Source organism: Trichosurus vulpecula, chromosome 2 (genome assembly GCF_011100635.1).
Source record: "Trichosurus vulpecula isolate mTriVul1 chromosome 2, mTriVul1.pri, whole genome shotgun sequence".
Lineage (NCBI taxonomy): Eukaryota > Metazoa > Chordata > Mammalia > Diprotodontia > Phalangeridae > Trichosurus > Trichosurus vulpecula.
Window position 1 is genome coordinate 201,995,691 of NC_050574.1, and position 15,651 is coordinate 202,011,341.

Genomic DNA, 15,651 nt, shown 5'->3' on the forward strand with positions numbered 1-15,651 from the left:
TCAGTTCAGCAGACATTTATTAAGTGACTACTAGTTGCTGTGTGCTGGGCTAAAGATACAAAGATAAAATGAAGCAGTCCTTACCCTCCTAGAGCTTATATCCTACCAGTAGGATACGACAGATACACAGATAAATAAATACAAGAGGATAAAATATTGTACCAAGCAATTGTGAGAGGCAGAGAGTGTTCAAAACTGAGAGGATTAAGAAAGCCATTTGGTAGGAGGTGACACTTGAGCTGTGCCCTGAAAGGAGCCAAGGATTTTCTGAGTTGGAGATGCAGGAGGAGTATATTCTGGACAGAGGAGAACACTTAAGCAACAGCAAGGAAGCCAGAGCTAGACCGTTATGTATGAGGGCACCTAGTAGTCCAGTTTGAATAGAATAAAGAGTGTGACAAGGGGAAGAATGGGAGATAAGACTGAATAGGTCTTAGGTTGAGACTAGATTATAGGAAATCTTAAATTACAGACTATGGATTTTGTATTTCTAAGGAATTATTGATGGTTTTGAAGTGAGGGGGTATGACATCATCTAATCTATATCTTCAGAATATCTATTTGATGGCTATATGGAGAATGGATTGGAACAGGGAAGAGAGAACAAGTAGGAGACTTAAAATAGTTCAGAGTGATCAATCAAAGAACATTTAATAAGCTCTAAGTACTGTGCACTGTATTAGGCACTAAGGATTGTAATGTCAATGGGATGTAAAATCTTCCCCTCCCATTAATAGGCCTCACCTGGAGCCTGTTAAGGGAAGCTTGCTTAAGAGAAGCTTGCTTGTAGGAAGGCTTTTACACCTTTCGCTAATTTCTAATTAGGCACTAAGTCACAAGGGTTGTAATGCTTGCTGGCTCTGAACCTATGAGCCAGATGTATATATACTCTTAGTTGGTATTTTGCTTTGGGGGTTCACTTATGAGAAATGTCTTGTGATTCCTTCATCGAGACTCTGAGTAGCTGTATGTTCAGAATTCCCCTACTGCTCAGATGTAGAGGCTCTCTCAAGCCCTGTATGTAAAGTGTATAGCAATGTTGCTTTGATTCAGGCAGTCAGAGTCCTGTCTGTTGGTCTTTACGCTAATTTCTCTGCTAAGTAGGATTGTTAACCCCTTTTTGAGCAGTCTTTCCTAGAAAAGCAGATCAAAGAACCTGTGCTAGCAGGCCATGCTGGGTGTGCTAAGGTGCTTGATGCTACAAGGATACAAGTACAAAAAAAGGAACAAACTCAAGGAGCAAGGGGCTTACGTTCTGCTGTGAAGACGAAAAGCACATATATATAGATGTACAAGATAAAACAGATAAATACAAATAATATGCAAACAAGGTAGTTTGGGAAGGCGGGCACTAGTAGTATTGAGGATTAGGGAAGGCTTTACGCAGAAGATGAAGTTTGATCTGAATTTTAAAGGGAGAAGGACTCTCTGAGGAGGAGGTAAAGCAGTAATATGTTCCAGGCATGAGGGATGGCCAGTGAAAAGGCATGAAGGTGGGAGATGAAATGTCACGTGTGGGGAACCCAGAGAATACCGGTTTAACTGATTTGTAGGGTATATAGTCAGGTTGTATTGAGCTTTCAAAGGTATACGTAGGAATTATATTTGATTCTGGAGGGAACAGGAAGACTCTGGAGTTGGTTTTTTAGTAGAGTCCTGTGGTTAAGTCTGTACTTAAGGAAAGCTGCTTTGGGGGTAGCACGTAGCATGGACTGAGGTGGTTAGAGCCTTAGGGGGACCTATTAGGAGACTACTGCAATAATCAAGGATGAAGGTAGTAACAATGTGACTAGAAAGCAAGGAGAGTGTAAGAGCCACAGATATAAATGAGGGTAGAGGTTTCAACACCTCTTAATCAAATTCGATCATAAAATTGTAGAAAGAAGGGACCTTAGAGGGAATCTGGCTCAGATTTTTCATTTTACAGATGAAGAAACCATGACCCAGTGAGGCTGAGTAATAATAATAGGTAGTCTTTCTATAGTGCTTTAAGATTTGCAAAGCACTTTACAAATATCATCTCATTTTATCCTTTCAACAACTCTGAGAAGTTATTAACTCTTAATATCCCCATATACAGATGAGGAACTGAAGCTGGTAGAGGCTGTAGCTTGCTTAAGGTTACATTTCTAGTAAGTGTCTGAAGCAGGATTTGAATTTAGACCTTCCTAATCCCAAATGTAGTATTCTGTTCACCACATCACCTGTGTTAACTGAGTTATCCAAGGCCACACAGATAGTAGGTGACAAAGCTGGGATTTGAACCCAGGCCCCCTGATTCCGAATCCAGCACTCTTTCTACTGCAACACATTGCCTCCAGTGTCACTTAAATCAAGCTATTTGCCTAAGTGTCTTTCTTTTATTTCCCTTTAAAGTGTATTCCTCTGCCTTCCCCCCAAGTTTTCTGCTTTTGTAGACAGGATAAGAAAGTGAATTGAAAATGCAGGAACCAAGTTCCCTGCCAGGTGTTTGGTGGCCAGCAAATCCACGTTTATTTAGGAGTAAACCTGGTTTAAATTCAATATTTAGATTCTTCATGTCCGCACTCCCGTGATTGATCCCAAACTCCATCCTGCCAACTGTGGGCAGAGCGCTGTTCTTCATTCTTTTGCTCTTTATCCTTTTCTTCATTCCTATATATGCCTACTTACACATGCCCAGAGGAATGAATGTGGCTCATTCCGGGCTCCCTCCTTTTATATTCTACCCCGTTAAAAGATACACAATAATGTTGTTTTCATTCCTGGTGACTTACTCCAGTGTAGTCCATAGAAGAAAGTGTCACAGCAGCTCTTAATTACTGCCAGTCACCTATCATTCTGAAGTTGAGCTGTCTGACAGCCTTTTTCCTCAGACAGTGGAAATGGCCAGTGTAATTTGAGTGTTCGGCTCTATTGCATTTTGACGGTTGGATTTTGGCAGCTGCTGCTGAGGGCTCCTTTCCTATCAATTTCCTGCCAATTTCCGATGTAGCTTAAGAGGCATCTAGATTCATTGACACCCTGCCTAACTCTAACAGAATCTAACATATCAGAGTATTTTCCACTATAACTAATAAATAATGTATTCTCTTTGGTAGATACCCAGCAGGTTTTATGTTTTAATGTGCAGACAGTTCTCATTTTACGTAAATTCACATTAGGCAAATTTGAGTTTCTGTAAAGAATTTTGAAAGAAATTCGCTGGTTTTTCTGCACGTCTTTCAGAGTCACAAAGAAAAACATTATTTAATGTGGCTAATAGCTGCCTTAAGACCAAGGATTAGACATAGCCCCTAAACACCTAACGTAAGAGCAGAATAGATTATACCTACCTGCTGGGGAGAGATTTTCTCCCCTGCCTAGTGTAATCATGTAGAAGATTCCTTTTGGAGTGAGAATTAAGCCCAGTCTTTGTCTCAGGTAGCCTAGCATAATGAAAATGGCACTTGATTTCGAGCCAGAAGCCTTGTGCTTGAGTTGAGACTCTTTAGCCTTAAACTGTGTGACAGTGGGCAAGTCACCCTACTTTTCTGGGCCTCATTTTCTTTATCTGTCTTGCAGTTGGACTAGATGATCTCCAAGAGACTTTTTAGTTCTAATATCCTATATTTTTTTTCTATGACCCTTAAGTCAGAGAACCAACACTATGATACACCTCAGTGATAAAAGCAACACTGGAATTATCGAATAGACAGTGACTATCTCTGTGTTAATAATTTTTTACCCAATGTATCTTAACTTCTGATTTTTTGTTTTGGTGTTGGAAGCTCCCTGTGAGGCAATATTAACTACGACTGCTGTCCTAAGAGCTACATGGGACACTGAAATGTTTTGACTTGCCTAGGGCTGCCCGACTATTAAAGGTGGGTCTTGACTCCAGGTTGTCCTGACTCCTAGGTCAGGTGCCTCTAGGCACTCACTATTCTGTGCCACCTCTCATTCTGCTACTACAAATTCCTCTTTTGGATCTTGGATGCTTCTGGTACCAAGAAATCCCCCTGAAGAATTAAAATACACCTGTGCTCAGGAGGATATTGTCCCAGTCTATCGAAGCTGGTTTGGAGGACTTAGAGGTTTTCAGAGAAAAGTACTAAATGATGCTAAAAGCAAGAAGTCATTATTCAGTGTATTTTAATTTATGCAAGAGAAGGCATGAGACCTAACTTGAAACATTCAGCAGCAAGAGGAAAGAGACGTAGAACAGTGGGTTCTAGGCAAAGTATATATCTGGATTACAGTCTTTGGAAAGACAACCAACCCAGGTGAGTTGATTTCAAATGACAAGAGGAAAAAGAAAGAATCCAGAAGAAGCGTCTTCTTTACTTTGACATCCTGTCTTAATATCTCTGGTCACTCCCTTTGTTTAGTGTGGCATACTTGGGTTCTATCCCACTCTACAGAGCAGATAAGAAATGCGTGCAACAGCCAGGGAGGGAGGAGAGGAATGAAGGATTTTTTAAGTGCCTACTATGGGTTGGGCTCTCCAACCTCCTACCAACTCTAGGAAGTAGGTATCCTCATTTGAGAAAACTGAGGCAAACAGAAGTTAAGTGATTTCCTCAGAGTCACACTGCTTGTAAATGTCTGAGGCCAGATTTGAACTCAAGTCTTTTTCACTCCTGGCCTAGCCCTCTATCAGCTAGCCCTCTATCAGCTAGTGCCGTAAGTAGTATCTGTACTATCTAGCTGCCTTTAGGAGAAAAGGCCTGAGATAGCCACTTATTGGAAAAGCTAAGCCTAGATAGCTTAGATGTTTTTTTTTGGGGGGGGGCAGCGGTGTTATTTTGTTTTGACTACTAAGTTAGACTCTTGTATTTAAGACACCAAAAACTACTGCAGTTCTTATGTACTTATAGAGCCCAGGGCTCTGCCATAATAAGCACTCAGTGTATATCTATTGCAAATGATCTGAATTGAATGGGATATTTTGCTTTCATGATGCCAAACATCTGGATATTTTGAAACATCTGCATGAGTGATTCTTTTCATCAGATGGTTTGGCATTATATGGTTTACAACCTCTTTGTCTTAATTGGATGTTTACTGTGCCAGGATTGATCCTGTGTTCTATTTAATGAGACCTAAAAGGGAATGGCATTCCGATTAAACCCCCATTGTTTACCTTTCATTAATATTTGCTTCATTGGAGTAAGATAAGGTTATTTAGCCTCTGCCTCTAAATGCTTCATTTAGATTAGAATGCCTGCATTTAAATCACAAGAAGACTTTATTGTCAGCGGTAAGTCCTAAGGATGCCCTTTAGTCACTCCAGTCATTTATTTTTCTAAGAACTACAGAAAAGCTTGGAGGAGAAAAATGCTAACAACTCCTCAGGGTTCATAAAGCTTTCCCCACTTCTCTCAGCCCTAAAGGGTTTTGTGGTGGCGTCAGTAATCCCCATGTTGCTAGTTTTCTCAATAAAAGGTAAAAGATATATTAGGTTTTTTTTCCTACCTAGGACTAAATATGAAATAACTATTTACCTAAGTAGGCCATCACAAGAAAATTGAACTTTTGTTCTCCGACATATCCTAAGAATGGCAGTCTAAGCAATCAAAACAGACTAGGCCACTAAAACAGTGCCTTCCTGCTGGGAGCCCTGCTGATCACAGGGGCCTATTGTAAGAGAGGGAAAAAGACAGTATTGTGGCAGGAGAGCTGGGGAGCAGAGCAGAGAAGCAACATTTAGGCGAGAGGCCTTTTAATTTTTATACAACTGACCCAGAAGCATATTTATAATCCACCTCACAAGAGGTAGCCTTCAATTCAGCAGTGGGGTTTTGGTGGTGCCATTGGTAACTGCTGTTCTCAGGGAAGCCAAGGGCTAGAGTTTACTGGGAAGGGCCTAGAAAGCACAGGGCCTGAAATGTGTTTGAGGGAAGGGCTGGGTGGGGCACTGAACTCTGTTGTTCATTTTCACATCTGGCCAGCAAAATGATAGTCTTTATTGAGGGCGCCTTGTAAAACAGACTCATCTTGGCTGTAGGAAGACTCATCTTCTGAACTTGGTCTCTGGGTTAGCGGCACTTTAAAACATCAATTCCTATTCAGTAAGGGCCCGAGGTTGATCCAAAATGGTTTGGGAGACTTCAGAAATTTCTTCCACAGATGTTTGAGAAAATAATTCAGTTGCTTTTTGGCAACAGTTTTGCTTTTTACTTCAGTTCTCCTTTAAGTGAAAATATATTTTGTTTTTCCTGGGAGTGGGTCTTTTTTATCTGGGCAGGGCAGAATTTCCCAGCTTCATAAGCATGAGAGTACCAGATGTGAAGGAGATAGTGGTTTGGCAGCTGTGTTCTGTACCCTTAGCCAACATGGCTAAACCTCTTTCTTGAGTCGGGTTCGTGTGGTGTTTTTTTCCTTGAGGGTCTGTTGGGAGGCACTCTGGTGTATTTCCATGCCTGTGTGGAGGTATGAGCATATCATTTAATTCTTTTTCTCCTCACTGGAATAGCTGGATATTAACGGTATGCTATTAACACCTCCTCACTTGATTTCTAGTCATCTCTCCTACCAACAGCAGTTTTATCTCTATAACAATAATTGTATTTGTATTGCATTTTAAGGTTTGTAAAGAGCTTAACATTATTATGTCAATATTCCACACCTCTTTCCTCACAACAATCCTGAGGGGTAGGTGCTCTATAATTGTCCCAGTTTTACAGTTGAGGAAACTGAGGCTGAAAGGTTAAATGACTTACCCACGATCACACAATAAATGAGACAGGATTCCAACTTGGGTCTCACTGACTCCAAGGCCAACACTATTCACTGTGCTACTTTGCTGGACCTCAAATTTTGCAAATATATTGACCTCAGAAAAAGAGAGACTTCTGCTTTTTGAGAGGACCTCCAGCACAGCAAAAGCTGTGCCCTCCAGCCTTCCTTGTGAGTCCCCTTCTCTGTGGTACCCAGCTGATAAAGGGATTCTAGAGCAATGGTTAGATGGAATATGTTTGTATGTGGGGGGGCGGGGGTGGTGGTGAGGGAAAGATAAAAGAAAATTTAAAAAGTGGGAAATGACCACGTTCAGTAACATTATTATGTAAAATTTTAATCTAAAAACTTGTAAGAGGTAGTGGGACCTGCAATGTAAATAATCTATAAAATATGGAGAAATATATTATATACTTTGAGGAGACCCTTGGGAAAATCCTCCTGAGGGTCACTGATCAAATACTTCTCAGATTCTGAAAACCACTTAAAATTCACATTTTTTACTCCTTTCATTCTGACCAGTTTTCAAGAAATTAATCAACTGCAAAAGTAAAAAGAGGCACTTTAATAATGACTGCTTTATTTTAACTATGTGTGGTCCAGATGTGTACTATATGAGCTAATATTGTTTTCTTTTGATGTGGGATATGTCTCTTACCAACCTTCACTAAATATATCTTGCCATTTCCTATGGCATTACATAATACATTTATCTAATGAACACTGAGGTAATGTGGGTATAAATGTGAATCTTGATAAGATACTTCTTTGCCTTGAAAAGTGGTGGGTGGTTCTTGAAACTGGGTTGTTCTGATGAATGAGTACAAGCAAACAGGGTCCTCAGATGCCAGTTACTTACGAGTGATTGTACAGCAATATAAAATTTTGTATAGACAAACAATTTGGAGAGCTAATTAGGGCCCCTTTAACCCTTTCCCAGTGGAAACCTAATGATACTAGTCAATTAGATTATTCTTTCATTCACCTGAGCCTGGAATTGCATTGAGACCTAAGTGATAGCATATGGTTTCATGCAGTGAGGATTCACTTCATAAAATCCCAATCATCTGTAAATCTACAGACTATTTGAAACAATCCGATTTATTTTGGAAGATTAAAGGCATTTTTCTGCTTCTCATAACACACATGTTCCTAACACTGATTCATCTGATGACAGAATGAGAGATTTGGGAAGAAACATTGACAGCCAAGGGTTTGCTAAATGCCGACTTCACTCCACTGGGCTAGCATCAGTGATTTACTGACTTCACCTAGTGTGAACTGTGCCAGTGGCATCACTTGCCCTGGGGTTGGATGGTTTTTAATTTGTTTAGCAGGCTATAAATAGTTTGCTGTTTTTCTTTTGTCAACATTTTCTTTGACTATCCATATGGAATCAGTTTTATGAACTCTTCTGGACTGGATCCTTGATTATTTGTTAGTTTCTCTATTGGGTGTGCTTACACATTAGAGTTAGGTCAGCTTCTCTTGAGCTCCTGTGATGCCTGTTTTGAGTAATTACATTGCTGAGAGGGGAATACAGGGCTTTGATGAACTATTTTACAGTTAATTAGCAAAAAGACTGGTAGAAATACAGACTGTTTTGTGGGGGGCATTTTATTTGTTTTTGGTCTAGACAAATAATTTCCTAGGTATTGGGGAATGCATGATGAGGAAAATCCCTCTGCAAGTCAACAACTTCTCTATAACTTACAGTATATATTGTGCTAGTATCAATTCTGATCCATGATTGGTGACTTGTGTGATTATTTAAGGGTGACCTTAGAGAAGTAATTTCTTAAACTCTTAGAACCTTAATTTCTTCATCTGTAAAATGGAGATAATGATTCATATTTATATAACTTATATAAAGTACTATTTCCATTTTATATTCTAGGAAAGAGAAGCTTTTAAGCTAAGCTTTTTAGGCTAAGTTGATTTGTCCATAGCTAGTAATTATTGGAACCAGGATATATGAATTCACATCACTTAATTTCAGATTCAATGCCCTTTCTAGTACAACAGCTTGAGTCCCTTCCTATCTGATAGGCTTGTTGTGAGAATCCAGTGAGATAGCAGAAGGAAAAACACTTGGAAACTTTTGCAATGTTTATATAGATATAATAGACACCATTATTATTATCTACCATCCAGATGAAAACAGTGTCCTTACCTTACACCATGTCCTTAGCCTTCGAAATAAAACTGAAGGAGTCCTTTGATGCAGGGGGATTTGTTCATTGTTGGCATTAGAAGAGAGCATGAGTTTAAAATCAACAAAAGCAGCAAGCAATTGAAAAGGAGTCTTGCTTCATAGAATTATTGACCTGGAAAAGATGTACAGACAAAACAACGCTTAGACTGTCCCAGACAGTTGGATATCCTGCCTTAATTAGACCACGAGCAAAAGTGATTAGTTATCCACTTAACAATCAGTCATTTTTATACCTAACCTAAATTAGCTAGTGTTAATTGGTTAATAAGTTGACATTTTAACATTTGGGGGATTAGAATGTCATAAGTATTTTTTTTTTGCTAGTGATGAATCTGATTTATACTAATAGCATAGAATTAATCAAAAAAGTTAATTGGTCTTCTTCCTCTAACACTGCAAGCTGGTTAAGGCAGATCATATGCCAGGGAAATTTGCTCTGTGATGAAGAGGATGGCAATAAGAACTGATGTTCAGTTTACAACAATACTGCGAGACAGAGCAAATATTATTACTCTCATTTCACACATGAAGGCATTGAGGTTCAAATGGGTAAATGGCTTGTCCAGAATCCCATGGACGGTAAGTGGCAGAGTCCTTACTTGAACCAAGGTCTTCTGCTTCCAAGTCCTATGCTTTTTCTGTTAGACCACGTCATCTCACATTGGAATACAAAACTCTTTATTGGAGTATTCACATTTTAAATTTATCAGATCATTGGAATGTTTATGGAAAAAGCTGGAAGTTATCAAATATATTATAGACTATAAAGCATTACTTTCTATTGGAAAGGTAGCTTTGATAATAAATTTTGCTTCGGGGTTTTTTTTTTGGTGAGGGGAGGGGTGGTGTTGATCAGGATGACAATCTCAGGCTTGGACTTAGTGCTTTTTCCTTACTCTTTGCTGGGCCTGATGACAAAGGCACCAAATGCTTCTGCATATGTTACCTTCAGGTGAACCCTGTTGCGTGCCAGCCTCACACTCCTTTCTTGTTTCATTTGAGGGGCTGTTTGGTTTGCATTTTGGGGATGGAATCTGGTGGTGAGAAAAAACTGATCTAACACATGCTGCATGCCAGTGGTTACAGAATAGAAGGACAAGCCTCGGATTTGGGATCAGGATATTAGATCATTCCTAAACTAATTTAGATGCATGGATCTATCTGTTGTTAAATGTTAATACAGGAAATTGTTCTCTTGAGGAGATGAGGCTAGATAGCCTCTAAGGTTCCTTCCAGTTCTAGATCTATGTATGGTCCTTGGGACCCCATGACCTGCTCTGGTAACCCACTCCTGTGTCCAATAGTCTTTGCGCTAATTTTGTCTTTATTGAAATGTAAGCATTGTTACAACCTTAGAAAAAATGGAGACTAGCAGTTTCTCCTCCTCCAATGTAATAAGTCCTTCATACATTTTAAGGTAATTATAAAGTCCCCCATTGGGGAACTTGGTTATTGGATATTGGCTGTCCCTTCTCTAAGCTATATAACCTCACTTCCTAACTTAATAAATAAATAGCAATAAAGTATCACTGCAGAGTTCATATTCAGTAGAGAATTCCTCAGGTATGACTTTTAAAGACATAATATCCCTGAGTTTTCTTTGCTGAAGTCCTACAACAATGCCTCGTTGTAGCATGGGAGATGACCCTAGATTCTGTGAGACCCATTAGTTCTGGCAAATCTTACCATTAGGACAAACTTTAAATATAGGTCCCATGTTGTACAACAAAGGACCATTCTTTCAATTGGCAAATGTAAATTAAATTCCTACTGAGTTCAGTGCACTCTACTAGTTACTAAAGGAGAAACAGAGGTAAATAAGACTGTCCCTGCCCTAAAGAAAGATAGAATCTATTCTGAGTTCATAATCCAGTAGCATCAAACTCAAAGATCCAGTGTGTTATATAAATGAAGATTTGGGGGAGATTATAAAGGAAATATCATGCAAAGAGAGCACAGATAGATAATGAATGTTTTGGCTACAGTAGGCATCTCCTGAAGTATAGAGGGGTCAAAAGTTGCATCAGTGGAGGGGGGCACCCTCATGCAGATAAAATCAGAGATCCTCTAAGTATTGAAAAAATTGAATTAGAAAATGGGATGCTCTAACCAGAATCCTTTGTTTTTCTGCCAGGTGACAATTTCTATGGTTTGGGTGTCAGTTTAATATAGGCTTATGTTAAATCAAGAAGGGATCTTGGAGGTCCTCCTCACTTTACAGATAGGAACCCTCGGATTAAATCTGTGACCTGTTAACAGCTATTAGTGATATCCGTTAGTATCAGCTTTTAGAGATGCGATATGTGTAGAAAAAGGAGATATGAGGAAGTCAACAAAAAAAAGAACCATTACGTTTCATTTGAACTTTTAAAGAGGCTTTTTGATGACTAGAGGAGGTCTCTGTAAGGTTGCAGTGCAAAACCACTTACTCTATCTCATCTTGGTGCTTAGTAGAGTCTTCCTACGCTTTTCTTCCCTCCACATGCTTTGTGATCTAGCTAGCCATACTGTTCCCACTTGTCTGTTCTTTGAACTCAACATTCCACCCTTCCATAATTTAGTTTTGCATTGGCTCAGACTCATCCACTATACTTGAAATCCTTTCTGCTTTCACCTCTGCCTCTTAGAATCCTTGGCTTCTTTCAAGATTTAAGTTTTGCCTGCTGCAGGAGGTTTTTCCTGGGCTTCTCAGATGCTAGAATCTTTCTTTCTGAAATCATTTGCCATCGACTCTCTGTATCTTACATATATCTATTGATTTATGTGATGTTACCCTTACTAGATTGTAAAATCCTTGAGGGCAGGGACACAAAATGTTTAATACATTATTGATTGGCTGACTGACATAGTTGGCTATCATGAGAAGTTCAATTTTAAAATACAGTCCTCTAACATGTTCATTATTGAGCTATGTGCATACACTTCAAGCCCCTACTACTTAGGGATAATACTTAGTGGAGTGCTCTCCTGTACTGCAGTGATACATGGACTAAAAGGGTTAATACACTTTCAAATATGCCTAATTGACTCCTCCTGGGAGAATCCGTCTCAGAGTCATCCCTAAGAGTCTGAGCATTTTGAGAAGCAAGAATTTTAGAAATGATTTTACAAACACTTCTGCTCTTTGTTTTTCTACCATGTAACAATTTTCTAGGGTCTAGGCACATATTTCAGAATTAGGTGGTCCACATAGGCAGCCAATGAAACAAAAACAGATTGAAAAAGAGTTTTGGAATATCAAAGCAACATGCAGAGAAAACTTAATATTGCTTTGTGATACTTTTAACCTGGCCCACATTTAGATATGGGAGTTAGGGCAGCCTAGAGAAGAATAGTATGAGAAAAGAGAAAAAATACCAACTTTGTGGAAAGGCCTGTTAATTCTAATCATTTCTGAATGTGATTTTGGAACTCCTGGGAAAGAGATTTTTACATGCATGGTGAAAATATGTGTGTCTTTTCAGGTTTGTGGAGAAAAACAGCGCTTTGAGAAGCTGATGGAACATTTCAGAAATGAAGATAATAACATAGATTTTATGGTAAGTTATTTTAGCCACAAATTGAATGTATTGTTACACAAAGTTTCTGCATTTTGGGAAAACATGTAGATGATGTATTCATAGTAAACATCATGAAACAAGAATACGGCATGTTATTGTTAGACCCCAGAATGTCTGTTTTATCGGTTTCCTTTGGTTATGTTTTGCTGTTTCATATATGTTGCATGATATCATAAAAAGGACTCTAGGAGCAACTTTGCAGCATATTGGAGGAAGATTCACAGTTAGGAAAAAGAGAATTCGGACCCAGTGTTTCTTGCCTACAAAGGCATGCATGATCCTACATCTGTCATGACATGGCACTTGTGCAAGATCTGGTATCATCTAGCAACATCTGCATTCTCTGGTTGGTACTAGCCAAGCTGATGGTAGTATAAACCGTCAAAATCATGGTGCCACGAGATGTAAAGAATGATATAATACATTGGCATATGAGGTGGATATGTTGATAAACATTTCAAATGGAGGATTCATTTTTGTAACTTGAGCTTCTGATAGACATCTCTTAATAATCCAATGACTACAGTTTTATTGGAAGGTATTGGAAGATTTAAATAGCTTTGCGTTGCTCCCCTTCTCCCTTTCCCCCTTCCTTTTTCCATACACACAGGATAGTTTCACTCAGGCATCAGTCATTTACCAGGCTTCTCTAACAGGCCAGTGCACATGAAAGAACGTATAATGGAACACTATCCGAGTCACCAGCAGGCAGTAAAAGAATAGGATACCACATTAATTAATGTCTTGATCCTCATAAGTTAACCACTGAGCATAATTTTCCAAAGTAAAGGACCTCAGAGTAGAAGTAGCCCCAGACTGCCAGATTCTCCATGACCTGGCTCGGTTTCTTCTGGGGAAACTTCTGGACCAGAGATGACATTGTCTGGGCTTGACTCCCCAAGGCAGCCCCTGAGCCACCTGGGGTCACTCATGTGGAAAGTCACCACTTTATTCATTCCTGGGTATGAGACATCAGACAAAGGACCAATTCACCTTAGTGAAATTTCTTGTGGTTTGTACTGTTAACAGCAAACTATGGGAAAGCTGCATCACAGATGTTTAACTTCCAGAATAGTATAGTTTTATTTTCGCCGCTTAAAGTTCCTCAGTTTTGTGCATGTGTGTGTTTGTACGTGTGTTCTTGCTGTTATCACTTCTCTAAATCAGAGAGGAAAAGAGAAGCTTCGAAAAGGTATATAATCTGATAGTATGTGTGCTTCTCCTTTAAAAACCTTTCTATAACATGACGATAGGATTCACCATACACTGAGTTTCTTTGTTAATCTGTGGAAATTACTGAGATGACTTAATGCTTTTCAGTGAATTTTTAACAATATTGGCATTGGTTTCTAAAGAGGTACAGAGTACACACTCTGGATTTCACCCCAGTAGTTTGGGGTCTTAGTCCAATTCAGAAGCCCCTTTGAGCCTTCCTAATTGGGCCAAAATTGTTAATTATATTAGGGATGTTTGAACATCTACATGTCAGTAGATTGCCTGTTTTGCTTGCAAAAAGAAAAGTGTTCATCCCTTCCATTGTGTACATATGCAGGCATTGTGTGAATGAAAGCTGCTCACATAAAGCTATGAAATGTGTATCTCCAAGGGCATGCTTGTACCTTCACTCACAAATGAATTTATGTTTCTCATTCTGCTCTTTAGTGGGATTGTTTCCTTTTGTCATTGAGCTTACTAAAAATATGGCAGCTCTGCTGTGCAGAGCGGTACATGGTTAATAGCAAATAGGTGAACATTTGAAATCCTGCTACCACCATCTGGTCTTAACTAGAGCTACATGTTATTTAAAATGGTATGTAACAAATCACTTTGGGAAAGAAAGCCTGAGTCTTGTGTTAAAGGAAAGTCAAGGGTGCTCCTGAAATGCAGCTGGATTCTTGTTTTCTCCAGTTGCCCTCATCAGAGGGCTGGAGGGAAGGATCCTCAATAGGTCATTTAAACCTCCTTATAAAAAGGAGGAGCTCATTCACAGAACAATGAGAAGACCCCCTAAACCTATTGACCCTTTTCTTTAAAATTTCCAGCAATAGGACATTGTATGACCTGCCTTGGTGATGAGATTTAATTAAATACCATCAGCACCAGAAAGTACTTCCTACAAGGTATAATGCAAAATCATTTCCCTTAGAATAGTATAAACTGCAAGGAGCAGAGGATTTGTAAATAGCATCTTATTTTTTCAATTACATGTAAAGATAATTTTCAACATTCATTTTTCATAAGATTTTGAGTTCCGGATATTTTTCCTTCTGGGAAATTCCATGCCTCCCCCTGCCCTCCCAAAAGATGGCAAGCAATCTGATAGAGCTCATACATGTACAATCTAGAGCATAGGATTTGAAGTCAGAGAACTTGGGTTCAAATCCTGGCCTTTTGCTACCTTGATGACCTTGATCAAGTCCTTCCTCCTCTCTGATCATCACTTTTCTCATCTGTAAGATGAGAGACTTGATCTAACTGACCTCCAAGTTCCCCTTTAGCTCTGATTTCTGTGAGTAGAGTAAGATTCTCTTGGTTTGTCCACATTCAGCGTGGAAACATGCAACAAACCAGTTATGGAATAAATAGCCTAGATCTAAATGCAGACTATTGGGGCTGGAAGGAATCTTAGGGGTTATGTGGTCCAGTCCCTTCATTTTGCAGGTGGGGAACCAGACTCTCCTAGGCCCTGGGGTTACTCCGTAGTATTCTATACAACTAATAAGTACCCTTGTGGCCTGAGAGACTGTTTATGTACCTTAAAGGAAAGCAACTACAACTAAGCAATGTATAACCTACAGGAAGAATATGTACCAGTGAAAGCATTAATAAAACCCAGAAGGTGAGAATCATTCTTAGAGGGAAAATAAATGTAAGTTCTCCTCCAGGGCTGAAGCTTTCTTGGTAGAAAGGTGCTACATGACAATCTTGGGAATAATAGCAAGTTATCTTTAAGTATGTTTTGTAAAAATATCTTTCTTTATTACAAAAGGAAAATAGAATTGATTGAAGCATATCACAGCATTTTCCACAGTGGAGATCTGGTTAATTTTGAGAGGGTCTTAGGGTTAGAAAGTGTCTTTGCGGATGGGAAATTTGGGACTAAAATCATCTCTTATATGAAGTTGTGGTTAGGAGTTCATTAAAGAGGGGGAGATAGCTTAAAGGGCTCAGCATAAT

At 39.2% G+C, this 15,651-nt stretch overlaps 1 protein-coding gene across 3 annotated transcripts in view; it reads left to right on the forward strand.

Annotated features, from left to right (window-relative positions):
* FMNL2 (formin like 2) overlaps positions 1–15,651 on the forward strand; it is a 366,341-nt gene that overhangs the window by 309,412 nt on the left and 41,278 nt on the right. For all 3 annotated transcript variants that reach the window (XM_036743438.1, XM_036743440.1, XM_036743439.1), the window contains exon 10: positions 12,379–12,453. In XM_036743438.1, the coding sequence (XP_036599333.1) occupies positions 12,379–12,453 (75 nt within the window). The remainder of the gene's footprint in view (positions 1–12,378; positions 12,454–15,651) is intronic.